This window comes from Sceloporus undulatus, chromosome 5, assembly GCF_019175285.1.
Source record: "Sceloporus undulatus isolate JIND9_A2432 ecotype Alabama chromosome 5, SceUnd_v1.1, whole genome shotgun sequence".
Classification (NCBI taxonomy): Eukaryota; Metazoa; Chordata; class Lepidosauria; order Squamata; family Phrynosomatidae; genus Sceloporus; species Sceloporus undulatus.
Genome location: NC_056526.1, coordinates 40028100 through 40045805, shown reverse-complemented (window position 1 = coordinate 40045805; position 17706 = coordinate 40028100). Strand labels below are relative to the sequence as shown.

The 17706-nt window shown below is 39.5% G+C and overlaps 1 protein-coding gene across 1 annotated transcript in view; it reads right to left on the bottom strand.

Moving 5' to 3' along the window:
* Positions 1–3817: 3817 nt before the first annotated feature.
* The window catches only part of PLBD1 (phospholipase B domain containing 1), a 50722-nt gene continuing 36833 nt past the window's right edge, over positions 3818–17706 (bottom strand). The window contains exons 6-11 of the mRNA XM_042468754.1: positions 16913–17057; positions 10391–10591; positions 10161–10301; positions 8787–8972; positions 5683–5789; positions 3818–4095 (exon numbers count right to left, since the gene is read on the bottom strand). Of these exons, the coding sequence (XP_042324688.1) occupies positions 3928–4095; positions 5683–5789; positions 8787–8972; positions 10161–10301; positions 10391–10591; positions 16913–17057 (948 nt within the window). The 3' untranslated portion in view covers positions 3818–3927. The remainder of the gene's footprint in view (positions 4096–5682; positions 5790–8786; positions 8973–10160; positions 10302–10390; positions 10592–16912; positions 17058–17706) is intronic.

Here is a 17706-nt window from a genome sequence, read left to right as displayed (position 1 = left end):
AAAATTTTTAAATTCCAAAAAGTAAACCCTGACTTTGTCATTTTATAAAAGGGACACCATTTTACTGTGCCCCCGTATTTAATGGGATGTGAGCATCCACATATTTGGTTAACCATGGTGGGCCCTGGAACTAAACCCCAGCAGATAGCAAGGGCCCACTGTATTCTGGTTTTCAAATCATGCTTTGAAAAACTGGGATTGCTTAAGGAAAGCTTCCATAAGCTTCTCTGAAAAGCAACTTCTCTATCCTGTGTTGCCGTTTACAAATTCTGACTATCGAAGAATGTTTGATGTATTTTACAGTAACTTTCTAAACTCAGTGCAGAGACAAGGAGGTATGTAGTATCTCTGTTTTCAGGGTTTCTAAAAATACTTACACAGGGTCACAACAGTATTAGCCACCAATAGAATCCTTAATTTAAATGTTTGCTATCTAAACATAATGGAAAGTTGTAATTTAGCATTATACCTGTGAATCGAATCTATCAATGAAATCTCTTTAGAAATGTGGCCATGTCAAGATAACTAGCTTTATCAGTCTATCACAACAGAAAGAATGTGGCACCTTAAAAGACTTGAGGCCTAAATCCAAATGTGAGTTGCAACAAAAGTAGATCCATTAAATCAATGGGAACTTGGTAAATCTACACATCCATTGATTTAATTGTGCTATGAAGTGCTATAAGACTGTTATTCTTATCTTTTTTTGGAAGAACAATTACTATTCACAAGTTTAAAATGCAAATGAATATATTTTCAACAACATGATGAGAACATTAGCACAAACAAATTGTATTTGAGCTTCTCTGTTGGATTTGAATTCTGTGGCTAATATACATGGTGTGGAAGAAAAAATTTGGTGGCTTGTCTGTTAGCCTACTGCAAGTGCGCAAGTGAGGTACTGCTGCCTCTTGGTGGCTTCTGCCTAGATTGCAAGAATCAAGGAGAGTCGGGTGAAAAAGTGTGCTCACAGCTTTCTCTGATGCCTGCTGTTCTATTTGTTCAGCTTCCAATCTGCAGGGGTTTTGAAGATCTAGAACTTCACAGAAGGAAAGAGGGCTAATAGCCGTGTTTGAAAGGCATGCAAAGATATGCTCTTCTTTGCTTTAATTCAAATAAAATCAATCACAGAGAACTGCAGGTGCTCAGTCACAATGTGTATGCGTAATTTAACCAGCAGCTGCTGCCAAATGTCAAAAAGATCATTTCTGTTTTGTGTTGAGAGGGGATGATTACTATAGTCAAGAAGACAAAGAGAAATCAGAGAGGCAAGAGGCAGGTATATCCAGCTGGGTACCCGAAGGAGCTTTCTAATTGTGCCTGAAAATATATTTAACTGCTTCTGTGGAAGTGTTACTCTGGCACAGAACCAATGGCAGCCTTTCAGAGATGGTATTCAAGCAGAGATACTCAGCACACTTGATATTGCAAAATAAATGTGTAGGGGAAAAAATTATGTGGATTCAGGCCTCTCCCCAGCTGACCCTAATCATATACTTTCTTTTTGTGTAATTGTGTGGTGATAGTCTTTACAGAAGTAACTTGTACGAAGAGTGTAGTGCACTCTTGACAAATGCTCAAATTATAGCATGCTGAAGGCTGACCTGCAGGCAGCAGCCCTTTTCTCTCCCATTGTGCATGAAGGGCATAGTTCTGCTTACATGACAAGTTTTTTCTTCCAACTTGTTTTCTTTCTCTTTCTGCTACACTGCTGCAATGAAGATATAGAAAATAGGTTCAATTTGTATTGCACTGTGGACATGAGGAGAGGAAAGGGGAAGGTGAGATTTGAAAGGGGTGTTATTCCTGAAGGTAATAATTTATTTATTTATCACAATCATTTGGGCTCACTGCTCTTGTGTTCCTGCATTTGATGGCTACAAAGAGAATCCATATGTCTCCTTCTGTAAATCATACATAGTGGCTGCCCCCCACTCCCAGGACCTCAACATTTCCATGTGAATGTGTCTTGAATCTGTTGTCCTGGTTCAATATCAGTGCTTCCCCCTTATTAGCACAATTTTTAATGCAAAACATTTGAACTAAAGACACACTAAGACAAGAATTCTGTTGATTTTTTAAAAAAACTGTATAAAGTGTGGAAAGGTAAAGCTGTGCTCAACGGTCAAGGAAACATGTGCTGTAATGTATGTGTATTTATCCTGCTGAGTGCAGCTTCCAAGTGTACCAGTTCAATCCTGTACATGCAGAATCATCTTGGTTACTATGATCACAGTCCTGGCTTTCGGAATGATCCACCATGGCTCTACCTATGTTCTACTCAGAAGTTAAACCAGATTTAATTCTAGTCCTACAGATGTTTTTGGAGGGAACCACAAGAGTTATGTCCCAACAACTCTAGCCAGCATGACCATTACTGAGGGATTATAGGCTCTATGCAAACTTAAACCTTTTTTGCTCATTGGTTCAGGGTGATATTTTGGGAGCTGCTTCTCCACAAGATGTTTGCTCTGTACAAGCCCAGTCTCTGAACAGGGATGTGTGCAAATACAGTTTAAAGAAGCTCCAGAATTTGTAAGTGACTTACAGTTCCAAGCCCTTCTCTTCTCCTCCACTAATTAATTACTGTGAAAGATACAATTTTTAAAATATAACTTTACTCTCTTTTATCTCAAAAGTAACTACATGGTTTGGTCCTGGGGAAATCAGAATGCTACAAGTCACTAGTCTGTAGTACAAAAACACACCTACGTAAATAAGCCAAACACCATGTAACTATGCATGAAATTAAAAACCAGTTGAAAGCCAACAACTCTTATGATACAGGAGTGAACTTTCCCCTAGTTTTGCTGCAGCTGTAATGTAACTTCCTCCACCTACTCAAGCATTTGTATAATCATCTTCCAACTAAACACCTCGTTTGAAGTATCTGATGAAGAAATGAACTGTGAGCACAAATGTTTATGCTAAATAAAACTGAGTAATCATTCCAATGACAAAAAATTCTAAGATGCTTTTGCTGCAACAGAATTTGGGCAGATGGGCTGGAATATTTCCTTTCCTTGCAGTGATCAAGAGTAAGATAACCCATCCTGAGAGTCCCAGGAGTTGAGTAAGAGAGAGATGTCACACACGAACACATTCTTCACAATCAGATGCCAACTAGTTGCTCCTTTCCTAGTTTGGATTGTCATCAGTTGCTCACTTTTGAATTTTAAAGACAAGTTTCCTTACTTCCACCCAAGGGTTTGGTTTTTATACTCATTTTATAGCACGAGTTGGACATGTTTGCTCCAGGGATCAGGAATTGTTTGATCTTGTCTTATACAAGTGAAAAGTTTGCCTGCTGCCTTTGATGTATGGAAAGAAGGCTTCTTACAGGCCAGTGGATTACTTCTCTTTTAAAGCATTCAAGGACTGCATCCAAGTTTCCTGAAGATAGTGAACTGAAGCCAAAGTATGGATGTCATACTGAAATGGAAGCACTGAACTAGTGTACTATATGGAAAAATCTCACAGCTAGTCTACAGCCATCACTGTACATAAAGAATCACATACATATGAAGCCTGTTCTGGGAACTAACTCAAATAGGTTTAACCCTGTTGTTGTAGTACAAGCTTTATAATATTAAAGATTTTCTTTACAGAATATAAAACACTTTACCAAGGATAGCATGTTAGCTTTCCTGTTGTACAGAGAATTAAGCAGTACTACTGTTTAGTGAAGTTGCTTGCTTTGCAGATTGTCTGTATTCCATTTTCTAGTTCCTGATGCACTTTCTTGTGATGCTACTACATTGTCTCTCTGACTGCTCCCAGCCCACAGAACATCAGATAGGCCACCAAAGAGGGAAACTAAGGTGTGTACAGGCCAATTTATTTGGTAGGCAGTAAAAGTAATGAGAAAATCTCCTCACATACACAGACACACACACACACCATTCAGTTAAATTTCTGGTTGTATTTTCACAAAGCTGGCTTCATAGTGATGAAATCAAAATTATATGAGTCTGGCAAGCCCTGGTGTTTTGTCTGGTTGAAACGGCTCCAGTTGAAGATGGGTAGGCCTTCCTCCACAGGTGGGCCATTGATGGCATAAGCTGTAAACTTCATAGCCATATTGATGTCTGCCACCTGGAAAGAATCACAGGAGAAGACACCATTGTAAAGGAAGGAAAGGTGGATGTTATCTAAACATGCTGTACCATTGCATTTTTGGTCAAAAATCAAAAGTGCTCAGACATCTATTTCCAATTCCTCTGTTTGCAGTCCATTTTGGTCCTTCTGAAGAGAAATACTGGCAGGGTTGGGTGATAGTAGGGTGTACAAATGGGGAAACCACTGCATTTTGATGTGATGTTGAAATGTTTGAGCCATTTGGAGGTGGTATTTGCTCCTCCCCCAAATAAAAATTGGGTGTTTATACTTGAAGGATAGAACAAGGGGTTTAGAGGCCCCTTGTAGCCTAGAGGCTATACTTTCTCCATCCCTGTTGTATTGATTTGTGCATTCACCCAAGGTTGTTGGTTGGTTGATTTTTAAAATGAGAGCCTGGTGGTGGCAGCAGAAAATGAACTGAGTTGTAGAAAAGCACTTGGCACATCTCTGCGTTGGAATATTGGCCTAAATCCTATTGTTACTCCTGATTAAAGCAGATCCATTGCATCAATGGGATTTACTTATTTGTTGACTCAGGAACTGTTCCAATTGGTCTAATCTAGTTGAGACTAACCAACAAGATTCTAGCCATTAGCACATGTAGAGCTGTTTGGATTTTAGTGTGTAAATACAGGGAATTGTAGTGTCTTTAGTTATCCATGTGGGACAGTGCACCACAAATCACCAAAATATTTTGAGACAGCCTCACTTACGGAAATTATTAATATGTTTCTTTGCAATAGAAAAAAGATGAAACATCTTCAGGGTTACCCAAAGGGGCAAAAGAAGAACTCAAGCAAGTAATGGCAAAACTGTCTGCTCTAATAGCATTTCCCAATACAGACTGTTGCCTTCACCTAAGAAGGGTAAGCACCAGACATGGACATGTGCAGATACCTTATCAGTATACTTTTATTGCTTCTGCTGACTCTGTATTTAGATAGGGCAAGACTCAGGTTGCAAGACAGAAGCAAGAGGTTTCACAACATCTATAGACACTCTTTAAAAAATTGGAGCAACAACTTAATTTCTGAGTGTGCTATCACCTGAATGGTTAAAACAAGAGCTTGGAAATTTTATCCTTTTGGACTGCAACCCCTATGCTGTGAGTAAACTCTGCTTTCTGGAGGACTGTGGGAGTTGTGGTCCAAACACACATTTCTAAGAGGTAGAGGTTCCGTAGTGTGTTAAGCTTATCACCCTTTTTATAGCATGAAGCAGCAACACTGCATATGTCACTACTGAAGCTGCCAACCTTTGTACCCTGACCTGAAAGCAAGTGCTGATGTTTTGCTCTCACTTTGTTTTGTTTTTTCCTGGTTAATATTTTCCTGGCTTGCACACTGGAAGGTTTCTCTAAAGAAATCCCTTACTCATTTCTGAGGAGATGAATTAAACAAAGAGAGAGACTATAGAGGTCATTGAAGTCTGAGAGTCTTCTGAGCTGATGGCTTGTGTAATTAAATGCACAAATAATCACAAGGGCATGAGAATGGAGGCAGGCAGGCTGCCTGTTTTCCCCTTAGGCATCACTAGGGAGCTACTTCCTTTGGGGTTCCTTACCTTAGAGTCATAACAACCAGCTGGAACTGGAGTCTTGAGATTCAGGTCTGCTCGACAGCAAATAGTATTACAAGGATTGTTCCTTGCATAGGGATCCTTTTTGTAGTCTGAGGAATAAAGGGGGCAGAACAGGGGTATCTGAATAAGTTTTGCATCCTATTATCCTATTAGTGGCATACTAGTTAGGCATACATTAACATCATAGCCAGATGCCAAATGATTACATCAGCTGCTGACATATGAATTCCCTTCACATCTGGCTAAGGAAACATAGCCAGACACTTCTGCAGCCAGCCCAATTCTCATTCTCTACCAGGTACAGATCATGGGGAGAAGGCTTCAGCAGCTCTGCAGTAGGTCCAGAGAGTGATAAATGGTTCAGAATACTGTAGTTCTGCATGCTGAACTACTACGCTACACCAAGCCATGCAGGATTGTGTCCTTGTCAAGCAATAGTCCAGTGCCACTTTTGCACACAGGTTGAATATCCTTTACTTGGAAACCCGAAATGCTCCAAAATACAAAAGCTTTTTCATGGGTGGCTGGGATACCTTTTCTCTTTGATGGTTTAATGTCACAAACTGTTTTATACACAAAATTATTTAAAATACTATTTAAAATAACCTCCAGGCTATTTGTATAAGGTGTGTATGAAACATACATGACTTTCATGTTTAGACTTGGATCCCATTGCCAAGATGTTTCATTATATATATGCAAATATTCCAAAATAAAAAACAAAACAAAACCCTCAAATCTTGAAAACTTTGGTTCCAAAGCATTTTGGATAAGGGATATTCAACCTGTATTCATTTCAGTAGGAATCAGCCTGGCATGGTGGTTTGAGCTTTGGACTATGACTCTGGAGACCAAGGTTCAGATCCCTGCCTAGGCATGGAAACCCACTGCGTTACTTTGGGCAAGTCACACATTGGGTTGCCTTAGGTCGCCATAAATCCAAAACAACTTGAAGGCACACAACAGCAACAACATTCATTTGTCTACATTTTAATCCTGCCTTTCTTAAAAGAACTCAAAGCCATTTCCTATGCCTACTGCCTTTATTTCTCACAACAACTTTATGAGGCTGGGTAAGCTGTAGCTAATAGCATTCTGTACACCTTGCCATTTAGTCATGCTGGCTACATGATCATGGGGAGACCTTTACCTTTTAAACTATAGGAAGATTCAGCCTAGGTACAAGAAATGAAGCAGGAGAGCAACTCACAGAATATTGGGAGGCCAATTATCTATTCATTGCTAATACTTTCTTCTCCAACCAGAGAAGAGACTAAAGACATGGATATCACAATACAAAAATCAGATAGACTACATAATTGGAAGCTCCATTCTTGTGGCCAAAACTAGACCAGGTGCAGTCTATGCACAGATCTACTTATATCAAAGATTAGGGTAAAGCTGAAGAAAAACACAAAACCAATCATCATACCAAAATACTATCTGAACAATATCTCAACAAAATTTACAGATAATGTAAGAAATAGATATGCATTATTAAACATATCTACCAGGAAAAAGAACTATAGTTAGTATCCAGGGTCACAGTCAAAGAAACATGCAGAAAAACACGTTGTTGTTGTTGTGCACCTTCAAGTCATTTCTAACTTATAGCAACTCTAAGGAGAATCTATCATAGGTTTTCTTGGCTGCCCCTCGCACATGATTAGGGCGCCCTATCGCACCGGTCTGGACCGGGCCTAAGATGACTAAATTGAGGCTGCCATACATCATCCACATAATGGGAAGGCACGACTCATTAGAAAAGACAATGATGCTGGAAAGGTGGAGGGAAGTAGAAAGAGAGGAAGATTGAATGGCAGATGGTTAGACTCAATCAGGAAGGTCATAGGCCTGTAGGACCTGGGCAGGGAGGTGGAGTATAGGAGGGCTTGGAGATGGCATCCACAGGGGTGCCATGAGTCAGAATAAACTGGAGGGCACTTATCAATAAACTGAGGAGTCATTCAGATGTTGTTGGTTTCTTTAGTGCAACTATGCAAATAATTTCACTCACGCATTCCAGTTTTGTTGTTCACACTATTGTTTTTATCAGAACGACATCTATGCACATCTTTCTGAGTTCTGTTGCTCACACATGTCAGCACTGCGAATAAGTTGGAGTTGATGATGCAGATGTTCAAGGCATGCAGAGTTTTATCTCAGTTTATCCCAGTTCTGTTTGCACTGGTTATTTACACAGCTGACAAGGCAAATTTTATAGGAAATCTCAGGGGGGGAAACCAAGATTGATTATCCCTGGTAAAGGGATTTTTTTGGCAGCTCCCCTTTGCGAAACTTACTTGGGTGCATTCGAAATGCATGTGAACAACAAAGATTCAACCCACATTCTACCGGGATTATTTTCACTGTCTGAATAACCTCTGAGAGAATGAGAGCACAGCCCAAGGGCACCAAGAAAACTTCATTGTTGAGAAGTGATAAAGCTTGTACTGATTAGTGTGATTAAGACCCATCCTGAAGTTGGAGAAGAAGAACCATACATTCACTTTAAACAAAACTGCTTGGCATGCTGCTCCAAGACAGAAATCAAGTGCCTCACATGAGGGATATTATACAGGGCAGTCTCAGCTGTTCAGAATGCAGACACCCCTGACTGGTCACAAGGATAGATATTTCTGTCTAGATATTTCTAGACAGGAATTTAACAACAGTTCAACTTGAGTCTTACTTGGGTGTATTTTGGCAATATCAAGATTTGGAGAACTTACACAAAATAGGGTTTTCCCTCCTTCTGGACTGGAAAACACAGACACAAACTTTTTCACTAAAAGATCTGAGAAGTTCTTGACTGAGGAGGGCTAATATTAATTGGCATTTTATTTCTCTTCCTCCCCCCCACCATGAATTTTGAAATGCTTGTGTTGGTATATAAAATTCAGCACCTTCTTTCCTTGTTTACCTTCAGAATAATGTCTAGGGAACACTGAATTCATCTTATAGTTTCTCTGATATTGCTTGAAATTAAGGTTAGGAGGTTCAGATCTTGGCAAAGCAAGAAGCTCTTTCCTATCATAGAAGAAGCAGCAGGAATATGTTTAAAAAGTTTTTTTTAAATGACATACTGTTGTATCTCATGATGTATTTCATGGTCTCCATATCTACAACTTTTCCCTGGTCCCGTCGGAAGATTTTTGCTCTGGGAGCCATTTCATAAGAAAAGTCCAATCCATATTTCTTAACATACTCAACATAGCCACTCATATTATAGATATTTTCATGGAAAGGGACATTGTAGGAAGGCCAGTATCCTGTAAGAGAAAGCAATATCAGTGAGTAGATTAGCCAGATGTTTTGCATACATCTTGTATGTCCTTAAAAGATTTGAACTTCAATAGCTGATGTGAAAAAAAATGCTGCCCTATGTTTAGAAATCCCCATTGCTCACACATGATAGCACTTAACTGGGAAGGAACACAATAATCAACAGCCATGAAAGCAAGTTTGGCAGGCTGAAGTATCAAGGGAAGCCTGAACTCTCAAGTAATCCTAGTGTAGAGCTTGGACTATTACTTTTAAAATAGCAGTAATTAGTTATAGTTCCTCCCCAACACATTATACTTATAATTTTAAAAGCAACTCTTTAATTTCCGATTTCTCAAAGCTAACAAAAATAATTATTGTAAGGGCTGTTATTGTTTTAAAAAATTGGAATAGCACAAGTTTCTGGTTTGTGATACAAAATACAGTATTTTGCCCACTCTGTATTTTCCTACAAAGCCAGGCAGCAACACAAGAAATATATGAACCATGAGAAGCTTTCCTACATCATTTAGTGGGACCACAACTTCATCACTATAAAATTAGCTAAAAGTTTAGATACAGTGCAAAAGGAATGAAGCTATCACTCATTTAATTATAATTGTAAGCAATGAAGTTATGACTTAGTAATTGCAAAAATAATTATAACTAAATACTAAATATAACAAAATAGAAGTAACTAAAACTAATTATAAGCTGCCTAAATATCCTAAAGGTACCAAATCTTGTCTGATCTTAGCATAATAAGCAGAGTGAACCCTGCTTAGTACTTGGATGGGAGAATGCCATCAAACACCAGGTGCTGTAGGGTGTATTTTAGAGGAAGAAACTAACAGAACACCCCTGAGTATTCCTAATAAAACCCATTAAATTAATGGTGTTAGCATAAGTCAGCAGGCAACTTGAAGGCATGCACACACCTAGTTACCGCTAACACTCTTGAGAAGCAAAAGCCCTCTCTTCTTTGTGCATCATCTGTCACCTTTGCAACAACTTTAAATGGACTCATCTGATCCTAAATTGTCATACCAAAGCTTCTACCTTTGACTCTTCTATTTTTTTCTTTTATACAAATACAGATTTGGAATTCCTAATATGAAAAACTATTCTGTAGACAGTTCTAATTCCACATGTTTTAGCAAGCCACCCCACCCCAGAATTTCTATGTAAGTTTCTACCTTTTCGGAGAACATTTGTCTGATCAGAATATTCCACATGTTGCGGAATCTGTTCAATGACATAGAGAGTTCCATCATCAAGACTCTTTTGCAATTTGACCTTGTTTGTATCCAAGACCATGTACTGGTTATTATAGGTACCTAAGGGACAGTAAAGAGACATTTAAATTTTCACAACATTGTGGGGAAAGATGGGAAGGAGAAAGAGATTCCATTTCAGATATACCAACCAGAGTTTTCCTTTTCAAAAATCTGTGCCCAGGACTTTCCAGACTCTGCCATCATGTTGGCAATGCGGACTCTCTGCCATGCAAAGAGACTCTCGGGTACTATTTGTCTCAGGAGAGTATAGTTGTAAACACTGTTGGTGGTCTGCAACATGATCAAGCCATTGCCAAGTATATAAAAGTCATCCAGGGATACCAAAAAACCTGAATACAGAATAAAAATTGTATGTGAGTTATCCATAAACAGATGCTTCACAATATATGTTCTGTTCTAGCCTTCTTTTATTTTAGTTCTAGGACCAGAACTGAAGAAGTTGTTGTAACAAGAGTTTTATTTTCTCAGCCATTTCCCTAAAAATATGTTCATATAATTTATTATTTAGGATGGCCTTTGGGGCACTTGGGAGGTAGCTCAAGCCAAGAAGACGGAGGCAACATTTGACAGACAGGAAATATGTTCTTGTATCCTCCTGCGTGAGAGGTTTTCCAGACTGCATCACCCAGGTTGTGGTTTCCTTTGGAAGAGTGCCAATTATAAAGTAAACTGAGAATATACAGTAGATGGAGACAAACAATATGAACATCTTATATGTGGAGATCAGTTAAGCAATTTAAGACTCCCAAAGAGGGAGTCTCTACATTGTCAAAGAGCCTTCTGCTAGCTCACAGTCTCTCCCTCTCCCTCCAGGCATCTGCCCCTTTCCCTGGAGGAAACAGCTTAATAAGTCTCCCAGTCACAGAGATTTTGCTCACTTTCTGCCAAACTTTAGCCCCCATTAACGAATCATCAACTAATCATCAACAATTATTCTGGACCATTAGTAAGCAAACTCCATAACAAAGAATAGTTTCCTAGTAGAATAATGTCCAGAAGCAGTTTAAAGGTTCAAGCACTCCATGGCCAGATACATAGTCTGAATACACTCAGAGTAGCACTACAAGATCATTCGGTGATGTGGGGCAAGTCACATACTCTCAGCCTCAGGGGAAGGCAATGACAAACCCCTCTGAACAAATCTTGCCAAGAAAATCGCATGATAGAGTTGCCTTAGGGTCACCTTAAGTTGGAAAAGACTTGAAGGCATGCACCCCATACACACAGCAATACTGTATAGGTTTGAGCTGCAGTGAAGTCTTGTAGTGTTTTGTTTTTGATGAGATGTCTGAAAGCACCTTTAGAAGTTGTCTGTAAAAGGGGGGAGGAAGGTCACACTCACATGTGATCCAGCTGCTGAAAACAGGAAATGGTTTCTTAGGTTGCATTAACAGAAGCATAATTATGACTTTTTAAAATTGATGTGTTATAGTATTCTAAATATAATTTTATATTTTAATTGTATTTGTTTTAACTGAATTTTATTCTTGTTAGCTGTCCTGAGTGCCCCCTTTCGGCAGAAAGGAAGGCTAGAAATTGAATGAACACATTCATCTGCATACATACATAAACTTTAAATTATATTTAAAATATAACCTAAGAAACCATTTCCTGTTTTCAGCAGCTGGATCACATGTGAGTGTGACCTTCCTCCCCCCTTTTACAGACAACTTCTAAAGGTGCTTTCAGACATCTCATGAAAAACATTCTGCACTTATGTATGTATGTATGCAGATGAATTTGTTCATTCAATTTGTAGCCTTCCTTTCTGCCCAAAGGGGGCAATCAGGACAACTAACAAGATTCTGCACTTATCAGGCAATATTTAGACCAGTGCTACTTCCCAAGCTACTGGTTGGCGGTCCTTGATGAATTTCTAGGAAATAAACAATTGTTACTGATGGGTATAAATATGGCACTAGTCATTGGCACACTGGGGGGAAATGCTGACCTACCATAACAAATAGCTAATACACACAGATCCTAAATATGTTGAATTCTGGGCACTATATTTTAAGGAGGATGTTGACAAATTGGAATATGTCCAGAGAAAGAGAACCAGGAAAGAAAGAGTCTTGAAAACTAAGTCCTACATGAAATGGTTGAAAGAGCTAGGCACGTTTAGCCACAATAAGAAATTGTTGTTAAGGGGATGCATAATAACAGTTCTGAAATATCTGAAGGCTTGCCTAGCAGGGAATGCAGCAGAGTTGTTCTCTACTGTTCCAGAGTCCATAGAGTCAATGGGTTGAAATTGGGTTGAAATTTCAGCTGAACACTCAAATTTCCCAAAAGTATGTATGACAGTGGTACATATTCAATGATGGAAGATCGAAGAGCATCATTAGAAATGCTCAAGCAGAGGCTGGAATGTCATCTGTCAGTGATGGTGTAATTGCATCCTGCACTGAGAAGATGTTGAGATTAAATTATCTTCAAGGTGTCTTCCATTGTTGTTGTTGTCTGCCTTCAAGTCATTTCTCATTTATGGCCATCCTTAGGTGACTCTATCATGGGGTTTTCTTGGAAAGATTTCTTCAGAGGAAATTTGCTTTTGCCTTCCTTTGAGACTGAGAGCATGTGACTGGCCCAAGATAACCCAGGGGGGTTCCATGGCTGAGCGGTGATTCAAACCCTAGTATCCAGAGTGCTAGTCCAATGCTCAGACCACTACTCCACACTGGCTTCCTTCCTATTATATTCAAATGTAATAAAGACACAAGAGCAAGAGAAGCATTATCTATAGTGCTAGCCTCAAACCAATAATGCCCAAAGCAAGGAACAGCTTCAGCATTGCTTTTATTGATTCATACCTTATTCATACCTTATTTTTAATTGTAATGGAAACCCATCTGCGCTACAAATCCATTCATGACTACCCAGTGAAACCTATATAACTTACTTCTGCATAGGCATGTAGGTATGATGCTGTTAATGACTCTGATATGTGATTCACCACCAAAATATATTACTGTCATAATGTAATGCAGCGTAGCTCTCCAAATGCTGTTGCATTGCACTCCCAGCATTCCGCACCACTGGCTATGTTGGCCAGGGCTATTGGAAACTGTCATCCAGAAACAATGCAACAATGAGTCTGCACAATTCCCACCCCTCGTGTAAGGAGTGGGGATGAAGGATTGAAAATATTGTCAAATGTCCCTTTTCCTTTCTGGAAATGCGTGTGAGTCTAGTAATGGTGAAGGACATAAAGCCTGGCTGTGCTGCTAAGTTCACACTGGTTGTAAAAAGGGCAACAGGGTGAGTACTCCTAGTGCCTCACTTTGCTAAAATTAAAAAAGAAAAGAAAAAGACATCTTGAGCCTCACCTACTGACTGAAATTGTTAGTCTACCAGTCTGGTGTAACTAAACCAGGAGAAATAGGCTGCTCAGAACCAGCAGATTTTGTTTGCCTTTTCTCATCTCTGACCTTGGAAAAAGCTATCTGCTAGCACAGTGTACCATGAGGATTCTCAACATTATCTAGTAAGGAGACCTTAAAATTTGTAAATATACTCTAACCAGACTACAGTTTCTTGGGTGTTCACGTTCTTCACATTCACTTTCTCCACATTCATATTCACAGGTACTTCAATAAATGATCATACATATGGGCCAATTTGACTACACTGGTCAAACTAGCCTTCTCATCTTTCACCATGGGTTATACTGGCTTGGACTGATGGGAGTACAACACCATCCCAAGGGGCATACTTTCCCCACCATTATCTCAAAACTGGAGGGGGGATCAGCAAGACGGTATTCAAAGATATCAGAAGCTATTGTTAAATTCTGCTCAGTCAGCTCTAATTCCCTTGTGTTGTATGTGCATTTATAAGAATTTGATGTAATCAGACTTGCCTACTTCATCAATAATGAAGTGTGAAAGTAGAATCATAGAATCATAGAGTTGGAAGAGACCACTAGGGCCATCCAGTCCAACCCCCTGCCATGCAGGAATTCTCAATCAAAGCATCCCCAACAGATGGCCACCCAGCCTCTGTTTAAAGACCTCCAAGGAAGGAGACTCCACTACACTCCGGTGAAGAGTGTTCCACTGTCGAACAGCCCTTACTGTCAGGAAGTTCCTCCTAATGTTGAGATGGAATCTCTTCTCCTGTAGCTTGCATCCATTGCTCTGGGTCCTGTTCTCTGGAGCAGCAGAAAACAAGCTTGCTCAATAGGGCTATCATATCACCTCTTAACCTTCTCTTCTCCAGGCTAAACATCCCCAGCTCCCTAAGTCGTTCTTCACAGGGCATGGTTTCCAGACCCTTCACCATTTTAGTCACCCTCCTTTGGACATGCTCCAGTTTCTCCACATCCTTTTTAAATTGTGGTGCCCAGAAGTGGACACAGTATTCCAGGTGAGACCTGACCAAAGCAGAATAGAGTAGCACTATTACTTCCCTTGATCTAGACACTATACTTCTATTGATGCAGTCTAAAATTGCATTGGCCTTGTTAGCTGCTGCATCACACTGTTGACTCATGTTTCACTTGTGGTCTACTTGGACTCCCAGATCCCTTTCACACATAGTCTCATTCAGCCAGGTGTCGCTCATCCTATATCTGTGCATTTCATTTTTCCGACCCAAGTGCAGTACCTTACATTTCTCCATACTGAAATTCATTTTGTTAGCTTTGTATGTTTGTGAGTATCATCAACAACTCTCAAGTAATCCTAAATAAACCCCATTATTCTATCAAACCAAACAAGAGTGTTTCTGCTTTAATTTTCTGGATCTGTGTCATCTAACTACTCAATGGACATTACAGTGAACACTCACAACCTTCAACTTCTTTCACCATAACCTTACTCATTAGAGATGATAGTTATTTCAAGCACTTCCCAAAGTGATTACGCTTGATCTGAAGGGAAATTACCTGTGTTGGAAAGAATACAAGCACAGGACATAACAACACAAAGGAAATACCTATCCAAAAACAAACAAACAAACAAACAAACAAACAAACATGCTTCAGTGGAGGATATTGTGCCAGCAGCAGGAAAGAGCATGTAGGCAAGCTACAGCATGGGCCCCACAAAAGCCCAAATAACCTTTACAAAAATCCTTTAAAATTTGATGTATACAAATGCATGCTGTAGTATACCTTCAACAAATTAATGGAGTTATTCTATAGCCATCAGCACCAGAGATGGATCCTTCTGCAGCTCTCTTCCTCTTCCCTTGCAGGTAATATACACAATTACATACGCATTATCATGCACCACCATTTAAACATATATACTGTTACAGAAGTTTCTATGTATGTACATAGTACGTAGGTGAATGGTGCTTCAGAGATTACAAAAGATAGGACCCTGCTTCTAGGACCTTGCAATCTGGGGGTGCATCTGCCCTGCAGAAATAATGCACTTTGACACTGCCTTGATGTAAACTGATACATTGTCACAAGACATATCCCAAAACTGGGGGAAAATCAACATGAAAAAGGCGTTCAAAGAGAAAGGGAAACTTGGCACCAGCAGCTATTAAGTAAACTTCTGCTCAGTCAGCTCTAATTCCCATGTGTCATGTATGAATTTATAAGAATTTGATGCTTCAGCGGCCCTGGCTCCATCCTATGGAATCCTGGGGTTTGTAGTTCGTTGGGCTTCAAGCCCCAAGGACACCCTGACACAGCGGGGAAAGGGGCCACCTGGCTCCTTTGTGTCACTGGTGCAGCCATGTAAAGGCTGCGCCAGCGACACAAAACCCAGAAGGAGCTCCAAAATGGAGCTCCTTCCGACGCCGCAGAAAGGGTGCCACAGGCTCATGTGGAAAGATTAAACATTACAAACCTAAATGTCTGTTCAATTGTTTGATGAAAATGATAAAATGTAAAGTAAATGATGTTGAGTATCACTGGTATGCAACCAAGATCACACACTATTTGGGCTAAAGAGAAGATAGCTCATTCTGCAATTACCCCAGAAAAGGAGGACAGAGCACTCCTTGGCATTGGTGCAATGGGCTTCATGCAGATTTTGCTAACCAGAGAAGCACAACCTCTCTTGCAGATGAAATGCATAAACAATCTGTATAATCTACCACATTTTACCTATGGTAAAAGAATCTATAAATTTGGATTAGTTAAAGGCTTTGAATTGACATTTATCAAAGTTTTGAATTTCAGTTTCATTGGTATCTCTCACTGCAATACTCCATAATGAAATGTCATATTTCTTCATGAAATTGGAGCCTTTCAGTTCTACCTTTTTCTTCTAGTTGTAACTTGATTAGGATATATCTGATGCAAATACCATATTAGTAAAGTCCCATTTCTGAACATAGAAAAATAAAAAAGACAAAAAAGGGTATGCATGAAAGCATTTGATGTGTCTGTTGTTTTTTCCTTAATAATGAAGGATCAAGACCAACAAAGAGAATGGAAGCCAGTATATATTACTGGGACCAAAAAGTCTGGAAGGGAGCCCAAGACCTGTCTGTTTTGCTTCTGATTTGTCTTTCTGACCATGGGAACAATGGAGGAAAGTCCTTCCTCCTCTATACAATTTTATGGCATTTTTGGTACTGTGCCAGGATACCCTAGGCCCAGATTACAGACCAGTCTCTTCCACAAGGCACACAGGCAAGACTCAAACATGGAAACCTATGAAGTTCCTTTCACAAAGTTGGGTTACCTGGGTAACTGCTGAATGAAGCTCGGCCTGTGCTTGTTTGTGGATCATCAATCCTGAAGTCCCAGTGCTTATATATTCTCAAAGTGGCTGCGTATGTGAACCAGCTAGAATGTGCAAAGTAGATATTCTCATATCCAGGAAGAACCTAGGAAAGAGAGAGACAGAGGATTCTGTGTTGTGTTGTTGTTGTATTGTTGCTATTATATTTATTTATATCTGGCTTCCCCCCCCCTAAAAAAAATGGGACTCAAAGCAGCTTACAATTCAAAAGAACAATACAATTAAAAACATACAAAAGTGAGCATTACTTCTGAAGTCTATCTGACACACTGCAGTAAAACCTCTTGCTTTATTACAGCACAAAGACAATATGCTGCTAACAGTGTATCAAATCTATCCAATTATTTTCATCTTTTAAATAAATTAAATTAAAACTAGTAAATAATTAAAAGAATTTGATAGCTGATATAATCTATTAATTTTGGCTAATATTTTCTATTGGTGGCCTCAGCACAAATTGATAGTTTGAATACAATCTGTAGCAGAAATATGAGAATATGCAGTAAAATGTAATCTCTGATTTAAAGCCAAATTAGTACATGCCATTTGGCAGAATTTGAAAGGGCTAATGGGCTGAAATTGTACCAGCAGAACTAGGTAGGATTCCCATTTTCCCCTACAGTCTCCCCACTACCATGACCATACTCTCTCAGAAGACTGGGAAACTTCAGAGGACTGGGAAACTCCCTGGAACAAGGTTTTACAGACAACTAGGGGCTGTATGAGAGGAAGGA